We start from the raw sequence: 15,723 nt of genomic DNA, 5'->3' as shown, positions 1-15,723 counted from the left end.
TCTAGGGGAGGCACATGTCCGGTTCAGATAATCGTCACTGGTGGTGGCCGTTAGCATGAATCGATCGCGGGTATTGCAGCGTGCTCACCGCTACACCACCACTCTTTCCAAGCATCTCGTGGACAAACACACACACACCCGGTTTGGATTATCATCATTGCTATGTTCAGTATTTTTGCAGTATTTAGACTACTACGTATTTTCTAGGAGTGTTTTTTTTGTAAAATGTTTTTTTTTATGTTTTTATTCATAATAATTTAGTTTTTCTTTATTTGGCATACAGTACTTATTTCAATTGTGATCTGTCTAATTTTTGGTTGCTGTGTACCTAACCCCATTATTTAGATGAGGCTTAAGTATTGAATATTACCGTTTTGGCTTTCGCGTCACTTTCCAAGAACGGAACCACCGCGATATTCAAGGGTCTCCTGCACTACTATTTCATATTTTGCTTACTGTGATTACCGTTATTCGAGATGTGACAGACAAATAGATTGCCTTATGTTTCCAATGTGTTCTCGTGAAAAGACAATTCATACAGAACTCAGTTCTATTAACGTATTGCAGTATTCTTCCTTTGCATTAAATATGAAAGCGTATTCATCTTTGATTATACTTATGACTTGCTACTAGCCGTAATTCCCAGTGTTTATACTTTAATTAAATTGAGTCTAATTTAATCCGCTTTTTGCTATCTGTTGGTTTATATTTACAGTCATGCACACTTTTGACAAACGCACGTATTACAACAAATACCAGTTTATATGCATTATCTTCTCACATGTACTCATCCGTAATTCAAATCTGTAAATGATGAGATACTCATCGAAACATACACGTGTGGAGACTCTAAGACACGTTCTTTTAACGAGACACATAGATGTACATTACATTATCTAGACAACCAGCTGAGAAAAACTGCATGTTATATGCAATTTGTCATTTTAACAAAATGGGCATACATGCAATCTATGACAGAATTAAACGTAAATTGGTCGTGTTCACTAATGATCAAGCAGTCACTGACTCACTTCAGTCTGGAACTAAACTAATTTGTTTACCAGGTAAAGCCCACTGAGCATTTAGCTATTTTTCAGAAGCGACCTGGCCACTAATGGTAGCTTACCACCATGGGGAAATATATTGCAACCGAATAATCTACACGCGTGTTCTAAATGTGTGTATGTATTTCTTTTTAGCTTCCTTCTCACCGTACGTAGCCAACCGTGCTAATTGGAGATGTGAATGCAGAGGGAAAAACCGGAAGACCTGGAGAAAAATCCACGCGACCATGGGGAGAACAAGGAAACTCTAAATATACATCAGGCATCAGGGTCGAGATCCAATCCACGAACTTCCTGCATACCAAGGCGAGGGAAATACCTTCTCGCTACCACGGCGCCCCTAGTTAAACACGAGTAGGCTGCAAAGATTCATGAAGAGCAGGTTGCAGCGACTTGCTGATGGTATGTCCATCTCCACAGCCTCAGGCATGCTCACGTCTGAGGCTGCCACTCCTTCATGTGTCACATAACCACCGACCATAATTCGCTAGAGGGAAGTGAACGTGATGTATTATTTATTTTTATTATTTTCACTTGTTTAGCTAAGAAAGCCTCATTGAAGGCAGAGACCAGTGGCGTGATGCCAAGTTTTCGCAATAGGGGAGATATTGCTCTGTGTTATCCAGAATGAGTAATTTGCAGGTATTTTTTTCAGCAAAATTTTTCAAACTTACCTGTACCTCAATGTACGCCTGAAGATGCACTTATCCACGCTTCGTTGAACACTTTTCATATTTAATTCTATTGTACTTGTCAATGTCCATTTTTCTGATCCATACATCACATTGCTATGTTGTTTTTTTATAATTTAGTTTAGTTGTCTTCTTGGTACTTTCGGTAAAGTCACGTAGAAGGGAAGTAATAAAATAATAAAAATAAGACATAATAAAATAATTCTCACGACGTTTCGGCCACAACGCAAGCAGCCGTCCTCAGGTGACCTGGTTTTCACCTGAGGACAGCTGCTCGCGTTGTGGCCGAAACGTCGTGAGAATTATTTTATGTCTTATTTTAATTATTTTATTACTTCCCTTCTACGTGACTTTACCGAAAGAACCAAGAAGATGAATCCCTGCAGTCACGAAAGCTTTAAATCGGAATTTAGCTTAGTTGTCCAATGGAATTGCCACCCACTCTTGTCCAACTTTATATATGTCATCATTTGGATCCTGGTTCACCCTCAAAAACTGTGCCAGGCACAATTATAGGGTAGTGTATAGTAATACAGTATACAATTTAATACTATGTAGTTTATACTTTAGCGTTTTACGTTGTTGTTTAGTTACTGCAGCTACATACTATTAACATTCTTTCCCTTTATTAATGCTACCCCTATCCCCCTCCCTTTGATGCTGCTAATCCTACATAATGCATGGGCATTATGCAGGATTAGCATTTCACAAATAGCACTAATCGCAATCCTGCATTTCCCATAAATATGCTAAATTCCTCTTGATATGCAGATTATTTTCTCAATGCGCATCCCCCCCCCCCTTCTAACCCAACTTAAATAGATGCTCCAAGCATGGTGGTGTTTTCTTTTAGACGCTGTCGCCTCGACAGACCTGTCTTTACCTGAGGAAGGCTACTTGTGTTGTGGCCGAAACGTAGTGAGAATTATTTTATTTTATTATGTTTTATTTTTATTACTTTATTACCTCCCTTCTACGTGACTTTACCGAAAGAACCAAGAAGATATTGTTATGTTTTCAAGTAGTGTTCTTCTGAAAGATATCTTCCACAGTGCAGCCTTATTTATTAAGTTCTTATAACTAAATACAAAAATGACTAAGCTCTGTAGCAAATACATGTGATGCACAGGAAATTGATGGAATTATACATGCTCACACAAACCGAGGATTACATGAAGATATATTAACTCATAATTTCATCCATTAACAAAATAGAAAAGCCCCCTTGAGTGCTGCGTGAAGAAAGTACCACCACGCATTTAAATCGAAAAAGGAGATGTGATTTTTCTTAAAGATATTCAAATTTCCTTTAAAATTTAGATTTTCCGCAAGTCGAATTGCAGATAAATGTTATACTGTCAAAGTGATTAACTACTCAGACGAGCAGTGATGTGGTTCTCATCTGCTGTTTATAGCCTTAAACCAATGGTCAAAGTTCTAAATTCATATGGTGGGGACGAGTGTATCCATAGGAAAACTACAGCTGATCCCGTGAAAATTGGTACTCATTTGTAGACCGCAGTGATATTGTAATGCGAGCGTAAATGGGCAGGCCGGATGTGACGATCCGCGAGGGAGGAGTCAGGGTCACGTGGGGGAGAGGTTATAGGAAGGAGACAGGAAGACATCTGGAGCAGTCGAGGGAGTGAAGAGGGAGACGACGTTGGGTGGCCGCCGTGCCTCAGCCTGGTGGCTGAGGGGCTCATCGGACGGCGCCAGCCAGCGGGGTGAGGAGAGAGCAGAGTGCGCGGGGCACACAGGGCGTGCAGGGGTTGCGCGGAGCAGCCGAGTAGCTGCAGAGCTAGCGGAGGCTAGCACAGGGCGTGCGAGGTTGCACGGAGCAGCCGAGTAGCTGCAGAACTAGCGGAAGCTAGCAGAAGGTGCGAGGTTGCACAGGCAGCAGAGTAGCTGCATAGCGGAGCAGCAGTGGGGTTGCATAGGGAGCAGCAGGGTAGCTGCAGAGTGCGCGGGGCGCAAGGAGAGACGACGCTGGGCCGAGGAGGAAGCCAGCGGGGTGAGCGGAAGACGAACACAAATAAAGGACCGACGGAGATCAACATCGTGTGACGGAATCCTTTATTACAATATGATTGGCTGAATCAACCCCGAATGAAGATTTTAACTCACAGTCTTCCAATTGCGAGCCACTCACTCTGCCGCTGAGCCACCTGGCCAGATAAACAGAAATGGATAAAATAATATCCATCTCAGATTTGCTTTTATTATAATGTCCAATGAAAGTTAGCTATCGGAAAGTATTACTGAACCATAACCAGTTGCAACTCGTCTCCAATGTAAACCTGTCAGGTTGGTTGTGCCTTTGTAGTGAGTTCAGGGAGACGACGACGGAGTTAAGGCACACTCTTTTTATTAACTCAGGGACAGACACAATAGTTGAAGGGGTAACGGCCCCTTCACCCGTACTAGCTGGGAAACCACCCCCAGTACTAAGTCCCCTGTCCTGTTCTCAGTCCTCCTCTAATAGGCTACGGGAGGCTGTCTGATCTGACCCTAGTAAGCACAGATCCCGGCACCCAGCTAAGCCGGCCTTGCTCTTACAAGAGCAGAGGTCCGGAAGCTCTTGGGCCGCGCTGCTGGCTTACCCAGCTCGGCCCTGACAAGGGCAGCGAGACAGGGGAGTCCCAGGGCCTAATCTGCCGGTCTTCGGACTTCACTGGTCAGCTTCTTGTTCAACTCAACCCTGAGCTCTCTGGCTCCCCGCCTTTTATAGGGATCCCCTCGGAGGGGCAGGGTTATGGGGGATCACAGAGCCCCCATGGCCCCCCAGTGGTTAACGGATGCGGACGTCGGTGCAGACACCCGTGTGTGTGGGTGCAGACACCCCTGTGTTTCCAGTTCGCCTTTTCTCTCGTAATAACCCCTACATCACCCCCCCCCCCCTCCCCTGTACAGCTCGCAGCCGTCCCGGCTGCAACAATCCCTCAAAACCCAAGAATAAAGACTTAACACAGTCAACACGCGTGTGCCTCGTAACAGTAACAATAACAAGAACAAGTGTAACAACAACCGACGGTCCCCTATAAATACCCACCGCCCCAAAATGCAACATATGTACAAAACGTGGTTCCCCATCCCCACCCACAAAAAAATAAGGAAAAAGGTGAGCAAGCCCTCCAGCAGCGGAACACGCGCGGAAAGCAATTCACAACAACCGGCACGTCTTGGCGCGTGTCCGTGCGGCGGGCCCGTCACAAAGGCCCGACCCGGTAGGGTCGGCGGCAGGTGTTGAATTTTCAGGTGCACGGCCCTCCGGCTTCCTGGACGAGCCAGCGTCGACCCCCTCGGGGGAGGCTGGCGGCCGAGAGGGTGTCAGTCCTTGGGCCCCTGAAGACGGAACATTTAGCAGCGGATCAGAGGCAGGCGGCGACCCCACCCTCCAGGAGTCAGTGGACCCCCCACATGTTCGGCCATAGTCATGAGAGGAAGCATGTGGAGCAAAGAACGGCTTCAACCGTGAAGGGTGCACGACACCACCGACGCTTCCCCCATTTAATGCGAACACATTGAGGCCGCATAACCTGCACAATTTCCACGGGGCCCCTCCATGGTCTCAACAACTTAGACGAAGTGGCCAATGGCACCTGGGGGCAGTGCAGCCATGCTCTGTCGCCCGGGTGCCATTCGTGCCTGTGTGACCGGCGCGATCGCAACCTTTCATTCTGCTTCTGGCGAGAGTCAGAGTTTTGCATGGCCGCCTCCCGTGCCTCAGCCAACCGGAGGATGTTAAACTTAACATGGTCCGCCAACTTGGATTTAGCGTGTGGTGCGGCAATTGTCAGCTGAGTCGCGACAGGCGGGTCAACTTCGCGGCCATACATTAAAAAAACGGCGAGAATCCGGTCGCCGCGTGAGGAGCCATCCTGTATGCTACCAGGACTCCCGGGATCTGAAGGTCCCAATCGGTTTGGGACTCAAATACCTGGTGGGATAGCATGGACGTAAGAGTCCTATGCAGGCGTTCTACCATCCCATCCGTTTGTGGGTGTTAAGGCGAAGTACGAATTTTCTTCGTACCCAGAAGCTCACACACCTCGTGTAAAAGGGCACTAGTGAAATTCTTTCCCTGATCGGTCAACAACCGTTCCGGAGCGCCCTTGTCGAGGACATAGCCCTGAACAAAAGCCTCCGCAACGGCTGCTGCTGACTGGTTGCCGAGGGGCCAAGCCATAGGCCATCGCGTGAAATATTCCACGCCAACCAGCAGGTACTTATTACCCCTCGGCGTGGAAGGAAACGGCCCCAAAATATCAAGGACGACAAGCTCATTAACCCGGGTGACCGAAATAGACTGGAGCGGTGGGCTGGCTCCCCTCGCTGGCGGCTTCCGTTGAGCACACTGGGTACAAGACTGCAACAGATCGTCCACATCCCTTGCCATGCCCGGCCAAAATAAATTAAGCTGGAGCATGGCAAGGGTTTTGAGGGTGCCCAGGTGCAGGAGCCGCTCATGAGCGGCCCATACAGCCCTACCCCTCAACGCGGAAGGCACCACCAGCCTGTGGCGGCGGATCGTTCTGTCCCAATGCATGAGGCCCTGACACAACCCCCATGAGTCAATGCCCAACTTCCCCTGAACAGATCCTTCCGCGCGGCGCCGTAGCGCCAGGAGGGAAATATCCTCCATTTGGAGGCGCCCCCACTCCACACATGACAAGCCCAGTAGGGAATCCTTCCCTCCCACAGCAATAGGGTCAACGTCCGAAGGAGCCTCAACGGCGGCCGCAAGGACCCGATCGTGGCCGTCGCTCGCCGATTCGCAACACCCCGAGCCCAAGAAACAAGTGCAATCAGAAGCGACCGGCAGGCGTGACAGGGCATCGGCATTGGTGTGGCGAATCCCCTTGCTATAAGTAGTTTCGAAATCGAAATCCTGAATGATCTCCAGCCATCGGGACAACTGCCCCGATGGCTGGTGAATACGCAGGGCATACTGCAATGCCGCATGATCTGTACGGACGGTGAAATGCCGGCCGTACAGATATGGCCGGTACTGTTGAATAAAGAAAACAATAGCCAACAGTTCACGGCGGGTGACGCAGTATCGCTGCTCGGCCGGAGACAATACTCTACTACCATAAGCCACAACGTGCTCCACGCACCCACAACTTGGGAAAGCACGCCCCCAATCCCGGTGTTGCTCGCGTCCGTGTCGAGCACGAAGGGTAGAGAAAAATCGGGGTAACTCAACGGCGGGGCCCCCACCAGGGCATCACGAAGAGAGTTAAAAGCGGCCTCCTCCTCCGGCCCCCAATGAAATTTCACCCCCTTGGCCGTTAAGGCATGTAATGGCTTAGCGATGGAAGCGAACTCCGCGACAAACCGGCGGTAATATGAAGCAAAACTGATGAAGCTTCTAATCTCTCCCACCGAGGTGGGAGTTGGCCAGGAGCTGACACAACGCGTTTTGGCGGGATCGGTTGAGATACCTGACCGGCCGACGATGTGACCCAAATATCTTACAGATACGTCTTACTGAATACGATAACGTCGTCTAGGTAAATCAAACACACCTCCCATTGCAAGCCAGCGAGAACCAATTCCATCAGGCGCTGGAACGTTGCGGGAGCGGAGTGGAGCCCCATAGGTAACTGATGGAATTTGAAGAGGCCGTGCGGCGTTCAGAAAGCCGTTTTGGGCTTTGATTCGTCGTCCAAGGGAAGTTGCCAAAACCCTGAGAGCAAATCCAAGGTGGAGAAGAATCGTGATCCTGCAAGGGCATCCAGAGATTCGTCCATTCGAGGAAGCGGGTAAGCATCGGCCACCAAGATCTTATTTAACCGCCGGAAATCAACGCAGAACCTTAGGGACCCGTCGTGCTTTTTAACCAATACTATGGGTGCACCCCAAGGGCTGGTCGATGGAGAAATGATGTCAGAAGCCAACATGTCATCTACAGCCAATTTGACATGATCCTTTTCGGCGGGACTTAACCGAAAAGGATTTTAGCGGATAGGAGCGTTGTCACCGGTATCAATATGGTGGCGCAGCAAATTGGTACATCCGATGTCGTATTTGTGTTTGCTGAAAACGTCGGAAAATTCTCGCAAAAGGGTGCGCAATTTAGTACGTTGTGAGTTGGACAGGTCAGGTGACTCAGCACACAGCGCCTCCAGCCAACCCTCGTCAATGTCCGAGGGCAGTCGCAACTGAGAATCGGTGGCCACCTGGCCAATAATCGGCATTTCTGCAGGTACCGGAATCGCATGTGTGAACACGGTTCCCTGTGAAACCACCGCCGTCCATGTCCCGACATTGAGGACCGCGATAAACGGGTCCTCATCCCCTTTAACAATAGTCTGGGCCGTCACCAAATCTGGCCCATTCACCCCGGCCCTAGACGGCTCCAGCATAATGCCCCGGTCTGAGACACCTTTAGCGAATGGTCGACGCAACCTTAGGGGCACAAGCATCTGTGCTCCCGGGGGTACGCGCACCGTTCGAGCAACGAGCGCCTGTACCGTTGCACAGGCAGTACGCAAGGCAGGGGTGAAAGGCAGGAACGTTATACGTCAGCCCGATAGAAGCTCGATGCATCCATGGTCAATCAAAATTTTGATAGGCAATTTGGCCAAAAAGTCTGTCCCCAACAGGCACAGAATTGCCAGCGAGGAGGAGACCAACACCGGGCCAGATAGTTTAATGTCCCCGATAGAAATTTGCGCTCGAATTTGGCCGATGATACCTAACGAGCCCCCGTTTGCAGAGTAACACGGTATGTCGACGGGGAGCAACGGGCGACTCTGAACGGGCAGGATATTATAAATCAAATCGGAAATGATAGTCGCCAAAGCTCCCGTGTCGATGAGTACCCGTACCTCCACCCCATCAATGTGCCCCGTGACAACGGACGACCCCGCCGACGCAGCCACAACGCGGTGAGCCAACTCGGACCATTGGTTGGAGCGCCCTCCCCATCAAGCCGCGACCCGACACACCAGCACCCGAACCCCGAGAATCGTGTGTCGGACCATGTGAGAGGGAAGTGGGTGTGCGTGCAGGCAGAACATGTGGGGTGCCACGACTTGCCGGAGGATGTTGTGGAGGCTTTTGAAGAGGGCTGTCCTCAGCCCCAGTTCTCGCTCCGCGCTGTCGAGGAGCCCGGCATCCCGACGCCACATGGCCCCGAAGGCCACAGTTGTAGCACACGACGAGCACTCCAGAAGACTTGGGCTGCTCTCGGTGGCTCGGTACGTCCCGAGCCGGTCGCCCGCCAGACCGCCATCCCGCAGAACGGCCCGCAGCGAAGCCCCCCTCAGATTCGGAGGTGGTCGCCGCCACGGTGTGTCCCGCAGCTGCCTTGTTAGCCTTCCTCCGCTGGGAAATCAGATTGGCATGAATGTGCCTCACAGCCCGTAATGACGACATGTCCGCATCATCCTGTGCTAGGATGACGAATTTCAAGTCGTCGGCCAGCAGCAAAATTTTCTCGGCCACCATCGCATCGATCCCCTCCTCGTCCATGCGCGGGAAGGCCATCTTCGCCAACGACAGCAGGGCCGTGCGGTACGCAAGTAGTGACTCCTTGTCGCCCTTCTGCCGCTCGTAGAAAAGCTGGCGACAATCGGAAGGCGGCCCATAAACCGTGGCCAGCACCTGCAGCGCCGACTGAAGCATGGAGCATGCCGACTTGGGTGCAGCGGTGAGGGTGCCAAGGGCGTCGCCATCCAGCATCGCCGGAAGAGCACACAGCGCCTCGTTGTCCGTCCACCCAGCCATTTCTTGGTGGGCGAGGAACCGGCGCTGGAACCCACCCCAATTGCCCCCGCTCGATACGAACACCTGCAGGGCCGGCAGGCGTTGCTGAAATGTCGGCTCCGTCTCCGATACTCTCCCAGCACTCGTACCGTGTCCATGGAGAGTATGAGGAGCAATGGCGGACCCTAATGGAGGTCGCGCCGTCGGTGACGCGCTGGTTCCAGCTTGGTCGGTGCTGTCGTCCGCTGGTGATGACCTGGCGACCGCTGATAGGCAGCCACTGCGACCCGCCGATGACGTGGCGCTCGCTGGTTGGGCCCTGCCGCCCGCGTGACGAGCTGGGGCCTCCTGCCCATCGCAAAGGCGGGAGTTTCTGGCGGGCGCTGTCCGTCTTCCCGCCGCGCCGCTCCCCCCGGCCCCAGGCGAGTTATCTGCTCCAGCATGGCGGCCGCTGCATATAGGAGCTCCGCCAGTCGGGAGTGGGCTAACGCCAACTCATCAGCCGACGTCCCGACCCTCTCCGACTGTCCCGCAGGTGTTGGAGCTGGCAGCGGTTGTGCAGGTACGTCGGCGGCGATGTCTTGCACTGCCTCTCCCTCGTCGTCGTCCTCTCCGGGGTCTTGGGCACGAGTCGTCCGTCTCGTATCCATGCTTTTGGACCACTCCTGACGCCAGATGTAGTGAGTTCAGGGAGACGACGACGGATTTGAGGCACACTCTTTTTATTAACTCAGGGACAGACACAATAGTTGAAGGGGTAATAGCTTGGAAACCACCCCTAGTACTAAGTCCCCTGTCCTGTTCCCAGTCCTCCTCTAATAGGCTACAGGAGGCTGTCTGATCTGGCCCTAGTAAGCACAGATCCCGGCACCCAGCTAAGCCAGCCTTGCTCTTACAAGAGCAGAGGTCCGGAAGCTCTTGGGCCGCGCTGCTGGCTTACCCAGCTCGGCCCTGACAAGGGCAGCGAGACAGGGGAGTCCCAGGGCCTAATCTGCCGGTCTTCGGACTTCACTGGTCAGCTTCTTGTTCAACTCGACCCCGAGCTCTCTGGCTCCCCGCCTTTTATAGGGATCCCCTCGGAGGGGCGGGGTTATGGGGGATCACAGAGCCCCCATGGCCCCCCAGTGGTTAACGGATGCGGACGTCGGTGCAGACACCCGTGTGTGTGGGTGAAGACACCCTGTGTTTCCCGTCCGCCTTTTCTCCCGTAATAACCCTACACCTTGGTGGAAGTAATGGAGCTTTGCCATTCACAGGACCCGTGATGATATACATGAGCTGCAGAATCTGCATTCGCACGTACGTCCACACAAAGAGAGCGACCCTTAATAGCAATACTTTATATAGCGTGATTCATGCTAATTTCATCCCATAACACCGTACATTTATTATATATAAGGACCAAATCATAAATACTGTACAGCTACTACCAAGCCATTGAAAACCCTACTGCCAAGCAAAGTTTAAAATGAAAAAACAAATAAAGAAATGACACAACTAAATTTTAGAGCTTTCATGATTGCAGGAATTATTCTTTGGTTCTTTCGGCAATGTCACGTATAAAGATAAAATAAAATACGTAATCAACCAGGCTATGCGTTGTGTGTTGACAGACTCTCTGTGTAGTTTTACATAACATTTCGATATTTTGCTAGGTTATTTAATTTAGTGTGTTCTTTCTCCCTCTCTCTTACTTTACTATGCGTCTCTTCGTACTCATTGACATGTAATTTTTTTCTCTAACCCCTCCCTCTCTCTGCCCCCGCCCCCCTCTGTCTATTTAAGGCCACCCCACAGAGACGATCACCCCTCTCTGTACCTGTGTTTCTCTTTCTGTGTATCTTGGTGATATGTCTGCTTATATGTCTGTCTGTTGTTTTCTGGTTAGATTTTGTGTCGCTATTTCATTATTCCTGATGATGATTGCTTGTGTTGCAATCGAAACGTCGTATGCTATTATTTAATTTATTATTTTATCTTTATACGTGACTTTACCGAAAGAACCAAAGAATGACACAACTAGTTGAGATTTCCATCGTTAACAAAAATCCGGCACAGTAATGATGAATCGCTCTGCCTATGGCACTGTGTGACATCACGGCCTGCTGCTGAAGTTGGCCAACATCATCAGACGTCGTTCTACTGTGCATCGAATCCATGTGATGCTCAGCCAAGCGTAGCTTCCAGGGTGCACCTCATTGGTGGCGTTGTCCGCCTCTGCGCCTTCTGCGCCGTTTTTACCCAGTTGGCCTCTTGTCATATATGGCCAAATGAAATCCACTGGGAGAATCAGCAGTAAAGCAAGCGTAGCTTGCTGTGATCTGGGATTCTCTTTGCTGTTGTTTTTTCGCCTGGCCCAAGCTTGGGAATTGGTGCACTTAAGCAATTTCAACTTGCATACTTTTTTTTGGCTTACTTATCTTAAACTTTGCAGTCCGATAGTTTTTGTAGTGTTTGTTGTTGTGACTTTCTGGCCCACCTTACTGAATATCTGTGAAAAGAGCTTCATAGCTCAACGGATCTCTCCAGGATAAAGAATCTGATTCTGACCTCACGGATGGCAACTTTTTCCCATCTATTTCTCTCAATTATGTACGTTCCACGAGCTAAGCGCACTCTGAGCGGCAAAGCACCCTGGTTCAAGACAAACCGCAGCAGCCATGATGGGGTGGTAGCCCTTTCTGTCTTGATTCTAAATCCAATGCAATCTATACGAAAGCTCAATGCATCTGCATCTCAGAATGATGTACTACAGCAGCGGGAATATTTTATTTGAGACGTCGTCATCCACAGATATATAACCATCGGTCGAGGGGCTGGTTTTTTTGGCTGTGTAAAATATTTATTCTTCTCTCAAGCATTTGCCACCAACTGATGTGGAGATTTTGAGCCTGGCTTTCGTGAAATGTGATGTGGTTTTTCCCCCCTCCACCCTGTCGTTTCATAAAGTAAATATTGTGAACGTTCCATTGCGTGCCCTAACTAAAGAGGTGTGCATAGTTAAGCTGCTGACATTACATTCATACCCCAGACCATGGTCAGTTCACTTATGAAATGAGGAAGTGTTCTAACCGGTCGTGTTAGTTACTTTAAACATTGTTCACCACACTGCTCAGTGATAAAGAACAACGGGAGTGGCGGAGATGGCAGGGATTTGGCTCTCTCCGGATCTTCTGCTGTGGATTTTAGTGATAGCTCAGACAGGTATTTTATTATATGATATTTATTCTTAAGACGTGCATGATTATTTATTTTTGTTTTATGTTTTGTGGATCACATTGCGATTTTATGTTGAAACAAATGTTTGTAATTGCATTGAACTGTGATGCCTTTGTTTGCTCAACATGAATACTTTTCCATTTCCAGGTCAAACACAAATGACGACGACTACAATTGTATGTAAGCGGCACTGCCTCATTTCACTTGTTCTTGTCAGCAGTTCTTGTTCTCTGGGACAATTACAAGCCTGACTTGCAATACAATATTATTGTCAGTGTTGTTGTGGAGAACATAAGTAACACAATAAACATATAGACAGTGCACCTCATTCCAATGGCTGTCGTTCCGCCTAACACATATTTTACACTTCCTATCAATGGGAAATACAAATAAACCTCTAATGGATAATTAGGTGAAAGCCTTTCCAGTATAATTTTACTTTAAATATTCATCCTAGATATCTCTTGAAATAGGTTCCATGGATATAATTGCTTGACCCAAGCTATTGATTCTTTGATATTTGCATTGTCTCTGTGCTGTTAGAATTGTGGTATTGTTCCCTGGTGTAACAGTGGTGTAGGTCAATTAGTTTTAGGTAAAATGCATACATTATTATCAAAACACGTTTGTTTGTATGTTTTACCACAATAATTGTGTGGTTAATGCAGACTTGATGCCTTATTATAGATATAGTTTTGGTGTTTGAACATCTTAATACCTCCTGTATTCTTGCTGGAAACAGTAAAACCTATTATAATGTTTTCATTATCTTGATACTGACAAAAAGGGTCCCATCGATATGGAATATCTTGTTTGCAAGGGTGTCCATGGTGTTGACTGACACCTACATTGCAAGTGCATAAGCACACGTGAGTTTTACTGTATGTATCAGGATAGTCGGGGAAATGTTTGACTCTTCCTCAAGTTGGCACTTGCATATCGAACTTCCTAAACGTGATTACCACACTGATTTTATGATAGACTGATGCACTTGGATTTACTGAAATACGCTGCATTTTACCATGCACTGCTTATTATATCAGATGAACTGTTCCAGTCACATTTATTTATTTTTCTAGAAAGTTTTACTTATGTTGGTAGCCTTTCCGCTTACTTTTGGGGAAGCTTCAGAATATTTTGCAGGATGCGTGAAGTGTGCTCCCACTTTGATATTTGGAAAAGATGGTGAGGTCCGGGTTGTAGTCGCATTGCTAGAATGGAAAGTTGATTGGTGCATATTTTCAGCGGACATCCAGTAGGTGAGGTATTTGCCGTCGGCCGGATCTACTGCATAGCCCCACATAGTACGTCGGCTGTTAAAGTCACCATACTATAGGGATGGGATTGGTAAACTTGGGATTGCTGGCTTAAGCCATTTTGAATGAGGGGCGTTGTACATGTTGGTTATGTGCAGCTCCCCTATCTTGCTGCTGATGTTGGAGGTCGCTTTTTTCCGTTCGTGGGAAGGCGTAGAACTCTGCGATGGTGCATGGATGTGGTAGTGATGGGCATATAGGGCATCCAAGACGTGGGTTTCTTGGAGCGTCAGGACATCAATATAATGTGTTCTCACGCTTAGCCAGGTTGATTCCCTCAATGTCCGGCTAGAGGATTCTCATCTCAGGGCTTATCTGGCGCGTTGTTTGGCCCTGAACAGGGCCATTGGTTTGGCTTGTGTTCTTATTTCTCTGGAGACCGGGATATCGATTATCAATGTTCGGTTGCCGGGTTAATCGCATTCATCGTGTTTCTCACTTAACAGCGTGATAAGGGAAGAGGTAGTTATAGGGGTTGGGGTAGGCATGGTTATAGCTGGGAAGCAGGGGCAGGGAGTAGCAGGATGATGATGATGCTGGGCTAGATGGGGGTTATTGTCAGGGAGGAATGGAAGCAAGTTGAAGATGTTTGCTCTGTGTGCTGCAGTGGAAGTTATTTGAAGTGAAGGGCAGCGAGAAGGGAGCACGAGTGAGAGACTCGGCGCAGGGTGATGATGGAGGCACAGTGAGGGACTGTTGAGATTGGGAACGTAGAGGACGGGATGGGACAGACTAGTACGAGATGATGGAAACAGGATGGGGTGGTGGGTCGAGCCCATGAAGGGATTTATAGATTTAGAGAAATGTAAACAGACCGTGATAGTAGACAGGGAGCTAGTCAAAAGTCCGGTAGAAGTGTGGGAATCGTGAAGTAGGTTAAAAATTATCCAAGCTGAGGCATATCGTATTTGTTGTTTGAGAGGAGTGAAGGCGTAGCCAGAGAAGGCCGAGGAGAAGAATGTTGTATGTATTGTCTTGAAAATTGATATTTTTTTTATAAAACATGTGTAATTTCATAAAATTATGCTAATTTATGTAATTGTGCAAGTTAGGCTCAGCTTCGTTGTCTAGGGGTGTATTATCAATCGTGATAATACAGTTATTCTCGCTTTAATTTTTATTGATTATGTTTAAGTGTATTTTTGTCAGGTCTCAGAATTCAGATCTCATCGCAGGATATAATTCTTATAATTAATATTATTACGTATGAACCTAGGAAGGAACCACTCAGAACAATCGGCTAATTCCTCAGAGTAGTGAGTACATATACAGTCGATAGGAAAAGTCATTTAAAAATAATATGATAATAGTCATACGAACAATGATAAAGAAACATGTGACCAAAGGCAAAAGTAGACATCAATGAATTATCTTCTTGGTTCTTTCGGTAAAGTCGCGTAGAAGGGAAATAATAAAATAATAAAAATAAAACATAATAAAATAATTCTCACGACGTTTCGGCCACAACGCAAGCAGCCGTCCTCAGGGGAAGAACAGGTCTGTCGAAACCTTCGGGTTGGTTCCCGGAGCTTCTCGACTGACTCCGCTCCCACAGGCCGGCAGGTGTCACCCTGTCAATACATAAACCCCCCCCCAACCCCTCCCCCCCCGTGGTGAAAAAATAGCCGTCCCGGCTACCAATAATACTGAAAATGCAAGGAAGCATAACACGCTCCTTCGGAGTGGGCAGGTAGGAACTAGGTTGGACAGCACGGC

General features: G+C 48.5%; 1 protein-coding gene across 1 annotated transcript in view; it reads left to right on the top strand.

Moving 5' to 3' along the window:
- The first annotated feature begins 12,514 nt into the window (after positions 1-12,514).
- LOC133360731 (deleted in malignant brain tumors 1 protein-like) overlaps positions 12,515-15,723 on the top strand; it is a 92,874-nt gene continuing 89,665 nt past the window's right edge. Inside the window, exons 1-2 of the mRNA XM_061579531.1 lie at positions 12,515-12,676; positions 12,839-12,871. Of these exons, the coding sequence (XP_061435515.1) occupies positions 12,616-12,676; positions 12,839-12,871 (94 nt within the window). The 5' untranslated portion in view covers positions 12,515-12,615. The remainder of the gene's footprint in view (positions 12,677-12,838; positions 12,872-15,723) is intronic.

The sequence above is a fragment of the Lethenteron reissneri genome, chromosome 69, assembly GCF_015708825.2.
Source record: "Lethenteron reissneri isolate LAM-NWPU_2019-01 chromosome 69, ASM1570882v1, whole genome shotgun sequence".
NCBI classification, from domain to species: Eukaryota; Metazoa; Chordata; class Hyperoartia; order Petromyzontiformes; family Petromyzontidae; genus Lethenteron; species Lethenteron reissneri.
Note: the sequence above shows the minus strand (reverse complement) of the source record. Positions and strands in the feature narration are given on the sequence as shown.